This window comes from Mustelus asterias, chromosome 19 (genome assembly GCF_964213995.1).
Source record: "Mustelus asterias chromosome 19, sMusAst1.hap1.1, whole genome shotgun sequence".
Classification (NCBI taxonomy): domain Eukaryota; kingdom Metazoa; phylum Chordata; class Chondrichthyes; order Carcharhiniformes; family Triakidae; genus Mustelus; species Mustelus asterias.
In genome coordinates this window covers 47084444-47101202 of record NC_135819.1, presented here as the reverse complement: position 1 = coordinate 47101202, position 16759 = coordinate 47084444, and the positions used below count along the sequence as shown (strand labels likewise).

The 16759-nt window shown below is 43.4% G+C and overlaps 1 protein-coding gene across 1 annotated transcript in view; it reads right to left on the bottom strand.

Annotated features, from left to right (window-relative positions):
- The window catches only part of LOC144507926 (pendrin-like), a 52849-nt gene that overhangs the window by 14900 nt on the left and 21190 nt on the right, over window positions 1-16759 (bottom strand). Inside the window, exons 7-16 of the mRNA XM_078235481.1 lie at window positions 14052-14134; window positions 13756-13903; window positions 9798-9911; window positions 7958-8035; window positions 6234-6329; window positions 5279-5385; window positions 5110-5179; window positions 4920-5012; window positions 3624-3719; window positions 1357-1587 (exon numbers count right to left, since the gene is read on the bottom strand). Coding sequence (XP_078091607.1) covers window positions 1357-1587; window positions 3624-3719; window positions 4920-5012; window positions 5110-5179; window positions 5279-5385; window positions 6234-6329; window positions 7958-8035; window positions 9798-9911; window positions 13756-13903; window positions 14052-14134 — 1116 coding nt within the window. The remainder of the gene's footprint in view (window positions 1-1356; window positions 1588-3623; window positions 3720-4919; window positions 5013-5109; window positions 5180-5278; window positions 5386-6233; window positions 6330-7957; window positions 8036-9797; window positions 9912-13755; window positions 13904-14051; window positions 14135-16759) is intronic.

The window sequence follows — 16759 nt, the reverse complement described above, 5'->3', positions numbered from 1 at the left end:
TCTTAGCATTCCCTATTGGATTTATTTGCAATTTTCTTACAATTACAACCTCTAATTTTTGCAAGATGTAGAGTAGCTCAAGAGAAACAAGTGATAGCATCAAGCGGAGTATAAAAAGAGATGAATACTTATCTGGAAAAGAAGGCTATTAAAGAATAAGGGAATTCAGATTAGAGCTGTTATGGCTAACAATATGACAGAACAGACTCAACTGGTGGAATTTATAGGCCAGGTCATGGCAGGGACCAGAAAACACAGCAAACCATTCAAAGGTCCATTGACTTCAAAAGGATTGGAAAATCCCACTGGCAGATGGGGTCATAGAATTCCATCCAATAAACTGAATAGCCTATTTAATTTATGGGTTTATATTCTGACTTATTCAAGAACATGAGCACTCCATGATAATGATCACCGGTATTATAAATATCTTTGTGCCAGATGCTGAAGTGGAATGGATAGGATAGTCTCAGTTGTGCTTGAATGGATTTGGGTCACAGGGTTAAGTTTCAGTGCTGTAGCCTCACTGAGCCACGCTCCACTCCAGAACGACTCAACAGTGTGAACTTTGGACTGGTGAATAAATATACCAATGGCTTCTTACTTCTAGTGGTAAAACTCACCTACTGGCAGCAGATATTGAAAACTTGTGAAATTTAGGTGCCCAAGACAACATGTTGCAAGTAAGAAGCCATCACTCAAATACTTTTCATTAAACTACCCAAATTGGAAGAGGGGAAGAGGTCATGGGGCAACCAATGATTCTAATCTGAAAATGCAGTGATACATCAATAACGTCTATTTAATCCAGTGTGCTATTTCTAAAACATATTCTAATAATATGGTTAAAAAAGCAAATATTGGAAACCTGAATTAAAAAGAAAACAATTGCTGAATAAAAAGTGACATGCTATGAAAGCTTTTCAGCTTGCACTCATCAGGCTAGCTCACAAAAAATTACCAACAGTAAAGGGGCAACAACAATTTATACTGCATTCTCCATGGCAATGCCTCTACCAGAGTCCAATTGCCAACAAATACCACTCTCTTCTCATGCAGTATTAATTAATGTTCCCTTTACATTGTTAATTTCTTGTGAGCTATCCTGATGAGTACAAGACAAAAAGATTTGATGACATGTCTCTTTTTCCAACAATACTCAGGTTTTGCATAACCAAATGATTATTTTAAAAAAATTAAATTCTGCCCCCTCAAATGTTAATTTTTATGTTTTGGGATACATTCTTCCCAAGATGATAGATCCTACCCTAAACATTGGGCTTTCCTTTACAGAATGCTGACTGACCTATGCAGCATTTCCAGTTTCCATTTCTGTATCAATAAACATTTACTCACCATTTTAAGTATTCTGACTCCTACAAGATCGATGAATGACACCGCACTTAAATCAAAAATAAGACTGTGAATGGTAACTTTGGGAACGAGGACTTTGATGGGGAGATCAGAATTCCAGTCAACTTGAATTTCCACTTCTTTCGTTGGAACATCCTGTTCTGGTTCTTCGAGAGCCTCCTCGTCATCTTCAAATGCCTCATTAGAGACACTTCCATCAGTTACAATGCCTTCCTAAAGATGGATAATCAAATTATAAAATGTATCTGGACGACTAATGACTCATCATGAAATTCAACAAGTAAATAAAAACATGGAGTAACTATTTTTTAAACATGATTTTTTTTAAGGGTGTGCTCAAATTGGAATAAAGCTTTTTCTATTACAAACATAAATAAAGGATACATTTTTATTCATCAATAACTTGCATTCCTAACTTATTAAGAGGACATCTAAAAACAATGCTCAAGACCAAGAACAAAACAGAAAGTGGATGTCAAAGAGGTGGGGAAATTAGATCTTCTTCACCCTTTTGGGGTGAAGGTGACCATATTGATATCTGGTAGGTTCCTGTGGGTGCATAAGTGACTGCGAAAGCTGATCTGTGACAAGAAGGCTCTGCTGCCAATAGGGCAGGATGCCACAGACAACTATGATTTTAATACGCGCTTGCTTTCAAAGGAGGCCGCACTGTTTTTTCATTGAGCCAGGTACAGTAAATCTGGACTTCCCAGGACTTGAAGTTGACATCAAAACTCCTACGTGAAGCCTTCAGAGTGCCCTTGTAATGTTTGCTTTGAGCACCATGAGCGCACACCCCATTCACCCAGATTCAAGCTACTCATAGAAAATTATTTTGGTGTGTGTGTCAGGCACTCTGTCACAATGGAGTTGGTCATGTAGCCAGCCTCAATATGGTGTGGATGTGTGGCATGTCAGCTTAGGTGAGCACCTCAGTTTCAAACATTTGGTCGTCAAAACTTTCAAAGGCAGTTAAAGTGAATGTGGTTACATTTCTTGGCATGACACTGGTACACTGTCCAAGTCTCGCATGCATGGAGCAGAGTGGGTAGGATTATTGCTTTATGGACTTTCAGTTTGAAAGGCAGACTTACTCCTCTTCACTCTCAAACTGATGTTCAAAGCCTGCTGAAGGCTATGCTTGCTTTGGCAATTATTGCATGGATCTTGTTGTCAATATAGATGGGTCAAGAAGAGATGGTGAATCAATGGCACAGTTGGATAAGAGTTTTAAGGAGGTTGCTAAAAACTGGAGGGTAGGATTGTAGTGACTGAATCAAGGGAAGACAATGGCGTAGTGGCAATGTCCCTGGACTAGTAATGCAGAGGCCAAGGCATGACCTGGCAATTGGTGGAATATGAATTCAATTAATAAAATCTGGAATTGAGAATTAATTAGAGGTTGGCAACAAATGTGATACCCACATTGTATGAACAAATTCAAAAACAGTGTCCATCTATTGTGGGAGAGAGGAAGCAGAACACATGGTGAAGGCCAGTGTTTGTGGAGGGTGCATATGCTACATAAAGCAGGCGGTATTCAGAGACAGAGCGGTGAGAGGCTATGGAGAGATTTGCAAGCAATAGAGAACTTTTAGTGGGAAGCCAGTGTGAACTTTTGTACAGTGGAGAAAATAGGTTGTAACTTTTGAGGATTCAGATTGATAGGTCAGCATGGAGGGTGCTAAAGATGAGGTGATGAAGGCATGGATGAAGATGATAAGATGAAATAGAGAAGGTGAGGAGTGGGTGGGTTCCTCTGGAGTAGGCATTGCTGTGTGGAGGTGGAAGAAATGATGGAATAGAATTGGAAGAGGCACTTGAACTTGGCTTAAGCAGTACTAAGATTCCATACTTCCAGGTGTTGATGGAGTCAGGGTCAGAGACAGCTAGTTTTACAATATTGAGCAGGATGAAACTTTTGACTTATTCAGAGAGAGTAGTGAATGCTGTTAGCATTCAGAAATGGGTGTGCTTCGTATATATGTGGGAGAGTGATTGAAAAAGATGAGAAGCCACTCTTGGCAATATAATGCCCACATTATTGCAGCAAAGAGCAAAACCAGATGAAAACAACATGTCACAGAAATTGATTGCAGAGGACAGGAAATAGAAAAGGATGGAATGGCCAGAGGTATCTGCAAAATTGTGAAGAATAAAGAGAGTCAGAAAGCTACGTCTGAAATTATACTGGACCCTTGCTTTATAGAAGGATAACAGTGTAACGTCAACAGGGTATATGACTTTACCTTTGTTGCTCTTAATTGACCTTTCTTTATAAGCGCTTGAATCTTCTTCAATGCTTTAGCTCGCTTATTAAACACTCGAACTGGATTAAATCCAACCTGAAACAGTTCCATTCAGAATAATAAGCAACACAAATAAAAACAGAAAGTGTCGAATTTGCGTGAAAACTGGAGCAATTCACACTGTTCTTTTCAGTCCGGAGTTCAGAGAAGAATCTCCCACACTCTGTGCATTGCCGAGATCACCAGTGTGAATATCATTACATTTCAGGGGGTGGGGCCTATCCCCACTGGACAGGCTGAAATCAGCACACTGAGCGAGCTACTGCGCATGCACCGATCTGTCAGCGCTGAGATCGGCGCACATGCAGTGGCCCCACACTGATGGCCACCCGATTGCTGGCCAGCCCCGCAACACCCGCAATGAGAGCTCTCTTTCCCTCCCAATGGTCCAATCACTGCCCCCTTGACCATTCCCGGGCCCAGCCCCGACCCCACCCCCCCAACAGCAACTCCCTTGCACCTGCAGTGCCGACCCCCCACCCCCAGCAGGCTGGCCCTACAGCCCCAAACTGCCCCGATCGCTGGCCTCCTTGCTTCCCCTACCGATCCCTATGCAGAGTGGCAGCGGGACCCCCACCCCACTGATTGCCCCCACCCAGGCCCTGTCCCAGCAGGCACTGTCCCATCAGGCCCCACCCCTAGGCCATGCCCCCATCAGGCCTCCCACCCGGCACTGTCCCATGCCTGATGGGCAATGCCAAGATGCCCCTGGGCATTGACACTTTGCCCCTTGGGCAGCGTTGGGGCACAGGCTGGCACTGCCTGGGTGCCAATGCCCACGGGGCACCTTTCCCCCCCCCCCCCCCCCATTGCCTGACCCTCTGGGGGACCCCCCCGATTGACCCCCCCTTCACTCCAGTGGGGTTGGGCCGCTAGCTCCCCGAAAGTGGGGAACTACTGTAATCCCCCGGAGTGAAATACTCTGGTGGAGTGGGAGATGCTAGCGGGCCCAGAGACTTCAGTCCCAAGCCCGCTGATAATATTTAAACTATATTAGAATGACCATGTAAATGGTCTTTGCGCCTCCCTGACAATTTCTGGTGCGGAGCAGATGCCACCAGAAATCTGGCACTGGGAGACACAAGCCGGGTGCGAACGCTCGCATGAACCCCATGAATCGGCCAACGCAAGGATTTCCCAGCCCGCTGCGCTGAAAAATTAGCGCAGCAAGATGGGAGAATCACAGCCAAAATGAATATTCAAACTATTCTGTATTAGACTTGTGAATTTACTCACTGCACCATTGACTTTCTCTTTAAAATAATCCATACTCCCAAAAAATAGGGGGGAAGAAAATTTGAAGATTCTCACTCCTGATGGTTCAACGAGCTGTGGAAAAGCCAGAAAAAAATATTTTCCACTAGATAAGAAAAGGATAAATTTTATTTCAGAGTATCATAATAAAATCTGATTTAAATGTTCTTACATTTTTGTATTTCTTCGTGTTCTTGTAAATGTCAGTGTTCGGCACATTCCCTAAAGCAGCTGAAAAAGGGCTAGAAAATTAACATTGAATTAAATGGATGAATATTCCATGTGGTAAGTGATGAACTAAATAGAGCTTCATTCTGATAAAATGTTATTCAGATACTTACAACTGGGCTCGAAGCACAACAGTGAGAAGTTCAAAGCACACACCAGCTAAAAGCCCCAGATCTAGCCCCAAAAGGATAGATGCAATCCACGTCACCACCCAGATTAGCTACAGAAAAACAAGATAATGAGTTAGACTACGTTCTTCTAATAAATTATAACTGTGGCATTTGAAAGATTGCTTCATTTGCCAATAGTATGGCACAAATCCTGTAGACATTTTTACCATTGCAGTAATGCATACACAACAAAAATAATGCACAGTGGACGGCACAGTGGCACAGTGCTTAGCACTGCTGTCTCACAGCGCCAAGGACTCGGGTTCAATTCCTGGCTTGGGTCACTGTCTGTACGGAGTCTGCACGTTCTCTGTGTCTGCGCGGGTTTCCCCCGGGTGCTTCAGTTTCCTCCCATAAGTCCGAAAGACGTGCTGGTTAGGTGCATTGGCCATGCTAAATTCTCCCTCAATGTACCTGAACAGGCGCCAGAGTGTGGCGACTAGGGGATTTTAACAGTAACTTCACTGCAGTGTTAATGTAAATCTATTTGTGACACTAATAAATAAACATTAAGATGTACTCTGCAGCACAATACGGCTAATGAAAAAATATATTTTGTTAAGCTTCATCATCATTCCCAAGTGTTATTGTAAGTTTAGTTATTACTGTTGGGAAGCTACCTGGGTGTAGAAAATATCGCGTGCAACTCCTATTCGTGTGATTTTCTAAAACTATTGCAGGAATGCCACAAATTGAGGGGTGTGTAATATTCCTTGTTCATGATGTCACAACAAGGAGAATTCTATGCCAAGTGTTTGTTCCGATAAAATAATAAGTAAATTATATCCCACATAACAGAATATCACCACATTTCTATAACTTAACATGAAGGTTGTACATTACATTTTCGAATGACTGGTATATTTTACAAGAATAGTATTGTTCATTAAATACTTACACAATCAACTTTGTTTTGTTTCCACAACACTGGAACGTCAAAGGTTTGCCAGAACATTCCTTTCAAATTGGCAATGACAATCGCTCCCAATACTGCCTGAGAAATTAGTTAAGAAAACACATTAAATGTATTATGCTTGTGCATTTCAAAAAACAAATGCATCAAACTGAATTATAGTCATTGTTTAGATTTTTAGCCACAGCTTTCCAGAATGGTATGGTGTAACTAAAGTTGGGGTATTCACACTCAAATAAATCATGAAATAACTTGAATTAGATTTTTATACTGAGAGTTCATTAATTCTCAGTAATATGAAATATAAATGCCAATTTCAGCGATCTTGGCTAAACTGGTGCTGGGATTCTGAGGCCTGTACAATGCAAGTGGCCAACTGACTTTGCAAGAATTAGTTCAAGACTAGAATTTGACCCAAGTGCATTTGCCCCAACTGCAAGGGGCAAATGAGTTGCAGGGAGGCAGAAGTTCCTTTTCTCTTTTATACGGATTCTCTTTACAGAAGGAGGAGACAATTGTGAAGTTGGCACATCCCATCACATATAACCAGGCAAACAGCTAGCAGTTCATCTCGGGAGATTTGGATCAAGACTCCAGGAGGAATCACCTGAAGGATACAGCATAAAAGGAGGAGCAGCAAGTGAAGGTGACAGCAAAGGAGAAAAACCAACTGAATGGGATCCCGCCCTGCTTTCCAGCTGCCTAGGCTCAGGATTTTATACCCAACAGGGACTTTATGGAAAGGAATTCATTAAAGGGCAGTAGTATTTTGTCTTTGAAAATGTTCTGCATGATGCATCATAGGACCTGCAGAATTCCATTCAGGATTTAGAATGCTATAGTACGCTGTGGAATAGATGGCGATTTTGCAGGTCTTTGTGGAGTATATTATAGGATAAGAGGTCTAAAGCTGTGATTGTGACTGTTCAGAACAATGTATAGGGCTTTCCTTTCGGTATGTGACAGTGTAGGTTGTCAGTGTGAGAGAAACCTGGTGACCAGCTTCACAGTCCTCACGATGACCATTATTTTATTCCCATGTGTAGCTCCTTGGTCATCCTGAAGAATTGCATGCAGGCCAAGACATGGCGAGAGATGACATAGAGGAAAGGAGGTATAGAGTAACCACAGCGCCACACCCAGCCAACCCGCTCAAAAGATTCAAGGTGTGCTAGCTGGAGGGCTGGAGCAGTTCTAATGCTGGATAGGGCTAGAGTCATCACACAAGATCATCACCTCATACTCCTCCCACTAAGATAGCACTCCACAAGAGCAGTAAATTAAATTGTAAAGGATACACCAACACACAATCACTAATAAAGATTAATAGGAAAACAGAGTGTTCTGTCTACACACAGTAGACAGAAAACACGTATGGAAATAATTTGCTTGCACTTTATTCCATTGTAATCCCAAATATACATTGAGAAGAGCAGGTTTAGTTGATGGGTATGTTGACAGGCAACCATATTAAGCTCAACATGGTAGGAGCGTACATGCAGGAATAGATTCAAAATTTAGGTAGTTCCTGATTGCAAAATGCCCTCAACCGTTTCCTCCTCCCAAATTGCCACCTGATCCTATCAATGCCTCTTGATCGTATCGTTCCGGACAACAAAGTTTTGAACCAGGCAGCAATTGTCTAGCGATCTTCGGATGTTAGCATGAATCAGCCCCATTCTTCTGGGCATGAAATAATAGGAGGTTACCTTCTGCAGGGGTTCAAGTAGTTTTCCAACTATCAGGATGGCAATCATCACAATCACCGCACTTAAAAGCCCAGCAATCTGCAATAAATGTAGATGTGAGATATTATAGAATTATCAAAGTTCGCAGGTAAAATTGCTGTTGCAATATAGCATATATCAAAAAGGCTTGCAAAAACACAGGTAAGAACATCTCAACGTGTCCACAAGCTTTGACGCACAATCACAAATATTCGTTACACCGTTACCGACAGAGCTGCCCGCCACCGAATGAAATGATGCAGAATGGACGACTAGTTTCCTGTGCTGGCTCTTTGACAGTATTATCCACCCATGAATTTTCCCTCAATTTCTTTTTAAGTTTATTGTCACAAGTAGGCTTACATTAGCACTGCAATGAAGTTACTGTGAAAATTCCCTCGCCGCCACACCCCAGCGCTTGTTCGGGTACATGGGGGGAGAATTTAGCATGGCCAATGCACCCAACCTGCACATCTTTGGATTGTGGGAGGAAACCGCAGCACCCGGAGGAAACATATGCAAAAACGGGGAGAACGTGCAGACTCCACACAGACACAGTGACCCAAGCTGGGAATCAAACTTGAGTCCCTGATGCTGTGAGGCAGCTGTGCCGACCACTGTACTGCCCAAATTGTCTATCCAGTTTTATTTTACAAGTTAGTATTTAATCTATTTTCACCACCTTTCAGCTACAGCATTTCAAATCAAAATACATTGTAGAAAATAACTTCTCCCGTTCTCACCTCAGGTTCTTCAATTAATTTGGCCTCTGGTTACCAACTGTTCAGCCACTGGAAACCGTTTTCCCTTTGCTTACTCGATCAAAATCCTCCATGCTTTTGAACACCTCTATTAAATCTCCTCTTCAGCTTCTCTCCTCTAATAGAGAACAAGCCTAACTTCTCTATTCACCATGTAAATGAAGTCTTACATCTCTGGTTCCATTCTGGTAAATCTTTTCTGCACCTTCTCAAAGACCATGACTTCCTGACTAAAATATGGTGTCGAAAATTGGAACAATCGTCCAGCTGGACTTAAACCGGTGTTTTATAAAGCTGAGCATAACTTTCTTGCTTTTATACTCTATTGTCGCAGTTTATAAAACCAAGGATCTAAGATGTATTTGTAACAACCATCTCCATTTGCCCTGCCATCTTCAAATATTTTTGAAGGCATACCCCTAGATCACCTTTCTCATGCACTTGCTTTAAAATTGCTTTATTTTATATGACCTTTCCACATTCTTCTGACCAAAATGTATCACTTCACATTTCACTGCATTAATTTGGACTTGCCACGTGTCAGTCCATTTCACCAATCTGCCTATGTCCTCTTAGCAACTGCTACTATTCCCTTCACTATTATTTCTGAGCTTTCTGCAAATTTTTAAATAATGCCTTCTATACCCAAGTCACAGTTATTAATATATATCAAAAAGAGCAGTGGTCCCAATCGGCAACCTGGGGTGGGTGGTCACCACTATATACTTCCCTCCGGTCCAAAAAAAAACCCATTCATCACTACTCCCCATTTTCTCTTAGCTAATTCCATATCCACGCTACCACCATCCCTTTAGTTCATTGTGGTTCAATTTTGCTAACAAGTCTAATACATGGTATGTTATCAAATGCCTTTTGCAAGTCCAGACAATACATCAAACCCACTACTTTTGCTTGCTATGTTAGTTCTTTATTCACTCCATCCTGTGTCAGTGCCCTCTGGACTGGCCAAGCAAGTCACTCAATTGATGCAAGGGTGATGTTGCCATGAGGTTCTCTGACAAAGGAGAAACACACACATAATCCAAGTTTATTTATTTTACCTGAGTTTTGCCGCCTGTGCTTTCCTGTACAGCTGTCCGGGACAGAGCCGTGCCTGCCAAAAAGCTTGAGAAACAGCCGCAAAAGATGTTGGAAATTCCTAGAGCAATGAATTCCTGGAAGATTGCACAATTATATAAATACACATCTAAATGACAGTTCCCTTGCTGCTGTTATTAATACCAACGATCATCCTTCTTACCACTTTGATACAACTCGGTGACATTTTAAATGTTGTCAGACATGTTTTTCTCCTCAGAACATGTTTCATCAATGCACACAATAGATAACTGTTCAGTTATTATATTCAGTTTGAAATATTCTTAAGAAAATATTAAGATAATGAAGGGGCTGGATAGGGTAGAGGTGGAGAGATTCTTTCCACTTAGAAAGGAAACTAGAACTAGAGGGCACAGCCTCAAAATAAAGAGGGGTCAGTTTAGGACAGAGTTGAGGAGGAACTTCTTCTCTCAGAGGGTGGTGAATCTCTGGAATTCTCTACCCACTGAAGTGGCCAAGGCTACCTCGTTGAATATGTTTAAATCACAGATAGATGGATTCCTGATCAGTAAGGGAATTAGGGGTTATGGGGATCAGGCGGGTAAGTGGAACTGATCCACTTCAGATCAGCCATGATCTTATTGAATGGCGGGGCAGGCTCGAGGGGCTAGATGGCCTACTCCTGCTCCTATTTCTTATGTTCTTATGTTCTTATTTCCGAACCTGCTACTGTCACTTCTATAATACCTGACACCTGTTGATAGATTCTAATCTTTATTGCACCTATGCATGAGGCCTCTAGTTCCACAACATTACAATACATATAAGGAATACATGCTAAACACATGTAAGAGGGCCCAGGTCACAGCAAACAGGCAAGAATAACTGGGCAATAAGGCGGCAGGTATTCTTGCCAACTGCCTCATTTGCAGAACACTCTTTCCAAACAAAGTTTCCCAATGGAGATATACCCAAAGATGCTTTTCCTGCAGTCTGTACCAAGATGCTCAAGGGACTGGAGAGTATGCAGAGGTCTAAGAACAGCCCAAAGATGAATACAGACAGTGCAACTTATATCCCACTGCCCCCAGCAGCAACCACAAGGTGTGTTTGCTGGCAGCTGGGAGAGTGGATACAGGCTTCTCAGACACACTCCTGTTTCCTCTCCTCTTGTGATCCCAGCACAAGACCCTGCCAGGAAACACCCAGGCCCTGCAAGTATCCCAAGGTGAGGCAAACTGAATGTTGCAATGAGGCAGCAGATACAGACACAGCACCAACTAGGAACTGCTCCATGGGCATCCCTAGCCTAGCCTTACAAAGTAAAATTGGCTCCAAACTTTCATGTTAATTTGAACAATCTAAAAATGATTTTTTCTAAAAAATCAGAATATTGTAGGCAGACATAGGGCGGGATTTTCCACCCGTGCTTGCCCCAAAACTGGAAAATCCTGATCGAGGTCAACAGACCTCCGCATTGTCCGCTCACCCGCCCACTACAATGGCGGGCAGATGCGAAAATTCCCCCCATAATGTTAATAAATTCTCAATTCCTAACTGACTCAAAGATGTCAGGACTAATTAATTAATTATGGGTGGCACAGTGGTCAGGATTGCTGCCGCAGAGCTCCAGGGACTCGGGTTCAATTCCAGCCTTGGGTAACTGTCTGTGCGAAGTTTGCATGTTGTCCCAGTGTCTGCATGGGTTTCCAAGTGTCCAGTTTCCTCCCACACTCCAAAGATGTGCAGGTTAGGTGCATTGGCCACGCTAAATTGCCGTTTGGCGTCGGGGGATTAGCAGGGCAAATACATGGAGTTGTGGTTATAGGGCCTGGGTGGGACTGTTTTCAGTACAAGCTTGATGGGCCAAATGGCCTCCTTCTGCACTTGGAACTCTATGATTCTAATAGTCTATGAGATTTTCACTTGTTTCCTGTTGGGCTTGATGCAACAGAAACTGTAGAATTACATTCCGGAACTAACACTCATCTTCTAATTAAATTTACAATCATCATTCCGCTGTGTTGCTTTTTTAGTGCAGCGAGCCGGGAGACTCTCACCGGGGTCATTTCGTGGGCTCCCTGCTGGGCGCCCGGGCCTCCGCATGTTTCCCAGTGCCGGATTTCCAGCGCCGTCAGCTCCATACAAGTTATGTAATCTTAATTTCAATATAATTAGCAGGCCCAGGACTGGAATCTCCGAGCCTGCGAGCCTCTCCCCCGCAGCCAGGAGTGGCTCACTCCAATGGGGATTATTATAGTTGCCCACTTGCGTGGACTGGCGGCCCGACCCCACTGGGAGTGAAGGGTAGGGGGCAATCGAGGCCCCCCCCAAAGGGTGCCGGGGTGCCTCCTGGGCATTGTACCTTGGCAGTGGCAGCCTGATTCCCAGCACTGCCCAAGGGGCAAAGTGCCAATGCCCAGGGGGAGGGGGGCCCGATGCCTGATGGGCAGTGCCAAAGGGAGCAGGGTCTGATGAGGGCTCCTGCTGCCACTCTGCAGTCAGAGGGGAGGGAGGCCAGCGATCGAGTTGGATAGTAACCGATCTTGGCACTAACAGATCTGCACACGCGCAGTGGCCCGCTCAGCACTATACTGCCGGCCTCTCCAGCTGGATTAAGCCCCACTCACTGATTTTTAGCGTGATTTATGCAGGTGCACTGAGTGTAGAAGATTCATTTTTAAACTCCCGCTGAAAAAAAACAGCGGATTTACTCCAGTTTTTACGCAAATTCAACACTTAGAATTTTTTCCAAGATGAAAGCATTATGGGCAGAATGTGAATGGGGGTCATGGCGGTGCTCAACAGGTAGATCTGCCACCTGTTTATGCACCACACCTGTAATAGACAGAAAAAAAACAAATCAGGAAAGGTGCACAACATGTTGCCTATTTTACAACCTTGCCAGTGTTATGTTTCACCCAATGTAACCTCACAATCCAACAGGAGTCATGTATCATCTTAACATGACTTGTCAGCTCACAAACCACTGTTAGGAACCATTTGATTTCTAAATTTTCTTCCCAACATGAAGGACGTTGGTTTATATTCCGTAAAACTCCAGTAACGTAACAATTAACATTATGATGGATTCAATTTTTGATCAGTAAAGATAGACAAGGGGGACAAACACGAGCTTTAACAAAAAAAAAGTTTTGACCTATAGGAAAACAATAAAATGTTGTTGACTAATTTTGGCATCAAGTGAAATGTTTATATGATAGCTATTTAAGCTACAGCCATTTTAACTTCTAATATAACTTGGATTTAGAGCTTTCCCTTGTCTAGTGATACGAGGCAGATACAACACATGCATATCATTAAATCATAGAATCCTTACAGTGCAGAAGGGGGCCATTCAGCCCATCCAGTCTGCACCGTCCACAATCCCACCCAGGCCCTATCCCCATAACCCCATGCATTTACCCAAACTAGTCCTCCTGACACTATGGGGCAATTTAGCATGGCAAATCCACCTAACCCGCACATCTTTGGACTGTGGGAGGAAACTGGAGCACCTGGAGGAAACCCACGCAGACATGGGGAGAATGTGCAAATTCCACACAGAGTGACCCAAGCCGGGAATCGAACCCGGGTTCTTGGCGCTGTGAGGCAGCAGTGCTAACCACTGTGCCACCCTCAATATGTCTGTTCCCAGTGCTAACATTTTCCTGGAACAGGTTGCCAGCCTGTCCCCAGAAGCTATAGTTTGGGGGTTGTCACTCTGCATGAAGCGTGTTTGACCATGGAGATGCTCCCACTATTACCACACTGGATGAATTTACAGGTTGATTTGACCATGTTATTAACATACCTTCAGTGGCAATCGAGTCCCGAGTAGGACTTGAACCTGGAGCTTCTGGCTCAGAGGTAGGGACGTTAACCACTGTGTTACAAGGTCCCTCTAATACAATTAAGACACCAAATATTAACTGATGTTGCATTCAAACCTTCTCTTACCTGATTCCCATCAACGGGATAGTCATGTTTGGTGCCAAATACTTTAGCAACTGAAACAGCCACTGCATATCCCACTATAGCAATGGAAAATGCAGATGCTCCCATTTGAGAGAAGATGCTCACATCTGGTGACACTGGTGGTAAATATCTGTAGACAAGTGCAAAAAAAAATTCATGAATTTCCAAACTCAACCTGACAAGAGTTTTGATGTCTGTAACAAAGACTACAAAAGGCATAATTAAAATTTAAGACAAGAATTGAGACTTTTCAAAATGCAACAATCTTATCTTCTTACCCAGTTGGAATTCTTTTAATAATTCCAGCATTATACTTCTGTTCCAAGTTAGCACCATAGGAGACCCCCGTAGCAATTATTGTCTGGAACAAGCAAACATTTGTATTTAAATATCAATCACATTTAGATATTGTTACCTCTTGGCATCTTCACCAATCAGATTCTGACTAATCCATTTGATACCAGGATCTCAAATCTGTGGAACTCCTGGGGCTGTCTTTTACCAGCCCTCAGAAGGATAAAGTGATGAGGGAAAGGTGTCAGGAGGACAGCCCCCAACACGTTTCTGCTGCCGTGGGATATTATCAAAGGCTGGAATACAGCAGGTCAGCTTCCATTAATTGGGATGGGCAGCCAACCGAAATATTTAATTAAATTGGCCTGTAGATGGTTATTTTATGACCCTGCTTGGATATTTGCTGCCATCCAACCTTCCCCCCCAGCCCTGCCCTGTGGGGAGTCCTCCAACTAAATTGAGACAGCCACCCAGAGGTTCCCTAGGGTGACTCTCTCTCTCTCTATCTCTGGAGGCTCATAGCCCATAGAGGACCCACCAGTGGCATTGACTGCCCCGAAGGCCCTAACTCTGGATTCACCCATCTAAAAGTTGGGACCTGACTTCCCGGCTGCAGAGCTTTCAAGATATTTTTCACATAACTGTGAAGGCCTCTCAATAGTGAGGTGCTCCTCTATCAGTGGCGCTGCTGAGACTGTTGCTGGCCCACTGATTAGGCTGGCATCTTGGAGAGGCAGCCTGCCATCTTTGACTGAATGGCAATCCCAGTGGGGCAGGCACTTAAGTGGTGGTAATAAGGCCTCTGGCACCACCAGACACTTGTATAGACTCAGGATCAACATACATCCCAGCAGCATGCGAGTAAAATTCTAGCTCCAAAGGCTCTCCTATATCTACACAATTAAAAACCATACCCAATTTTAACACTACTTGATATTTTACCAAATCTCTTACATTTAAAAAAAAAGTTTATTAGCCCTTTGTGGTCATGGCTTGATAAAGATACGCGAGGTTAAAAACCCTGATCATGACGGTTATGCCAAGATTTATGTGAGACGGTAATACAGCACAGAAAAGGCCCTTTGGCCCATGAGTCTGCACCAACAATAATTACCACTAAATACGCGCTAATCCCATATCTTTGAACGTTATGATATTTCAAGTACTCATCCAAATATGTTTTAAAGGCTGTACAGTTTCTGGTCTCCACTACCTTCCTAGGCAATGCTTTCCAGATTCCCTCTGATTTTCTTTTCCCTCAAATCCCCTCTGAATCTCCTGCCCCCTCATGATTGATCCCTTAACCAAGGGGAACAGCTGCTCCCTATTCACCTTGCCTATATCCCTCATAATCTTATATCTTTCAATCATGTCCCCCTCAGCCTTCGCTGCTCTAAAAAAAAACAATCCAAGCCTATCTAGTCTCTCTTAGAGCTCAAAATGTTCATCCCAGGCAACACCCTGGTGAAACTCCTCTGTATCCCTCCTAGGGCTATCACATCCTTCCTATAGTGTAGCGACCAGAACTGCACACAGTACTCCAACTGTGGCCTAACCATCGCTCTGTACAACTCCAACATGACCTCCTTGCTCTTGTACTTTATACCACGACAGATAAAAGCAAGTGTCCTATGTGCCTCCTTAACTACCCTATTCAAATGCTCTGCCATTGTCAGGGATCTGTGAATAAGTACCCCAAGATCCATCTGCTCCTCCGAGCTTCCCAGTGTCCTGCCATTCATTAAATACTCCCTTGTCTTGTTTCTTCTTCCAAAGTGCATCAATCACCTCACACTCATCAGGGTTAAATGATGTAATTGGATGAGTAATTCAGAGGCCCAGGCTTACGCTCTGTTCAAATCCTACTAACGGAGGCTGAACTAATAAAATCTATAATAGAAAGCTACTAATGGTAACTGACAAATATCATTAATTGTTGTAAAAATCCATCAGGTTCCTTACCTAGCCTTTTCTACAAGATTCCAGCCCACAGCAATATGGTTATGAACTACCTGCTGAAATGGCTCAGCAAGCCGTTCAGTTGAAGGGCATTTAGCAATGGGCAACCAATGCCAACCTTGTCAAAGATGCCCAACATCCTATGAAAGAATAAAAAGGAAAAAAAAATTCAACCAGTGCTGGCTCTGCAATGTGGTTAACACAGTAAGAAGTCTCACAACACCAGGTTAAAGTCCAACAGGTTTATTTGGTAGCAAAATCCACTAGCTTTCGGAGCGCTGCCCCTTCGTCAGGTGACCTGATGAAGGGGCAACGCTCCGAAAGCGAGTGGATTTTGCTACCAAATAAACCTGTTGGACTTTAACCTGATGTTGTGAGACTTCTTACTGTGTTTATCCCAGTCCAACGCCGGCATCTCCACATCATGTCTGCAATGTGATTGCCAGGAAGTCACTTAATTAGCATGAGGTGTGACCACCCTCCCCACTGTAGACATATTGAAGGTGGCCACCTGCTTTCTCCTTATGGGGTAATACTGGGTAGAAAAAATCCCCATCTTTAGGATTCCAGGATGCTTTCCTAGTTTGGAACAGTTCGTCCCAATGGGAGCACTTCCTCCAACATGACTGACTGACCCTGAATATTTTCATGTCTCTTCAGCAGGAAGCAGGATCCCTAGTGTTGGGAGGCCATGACTACTTGGTATGACTGGCTTAGTAAGGGGGCATTGCTT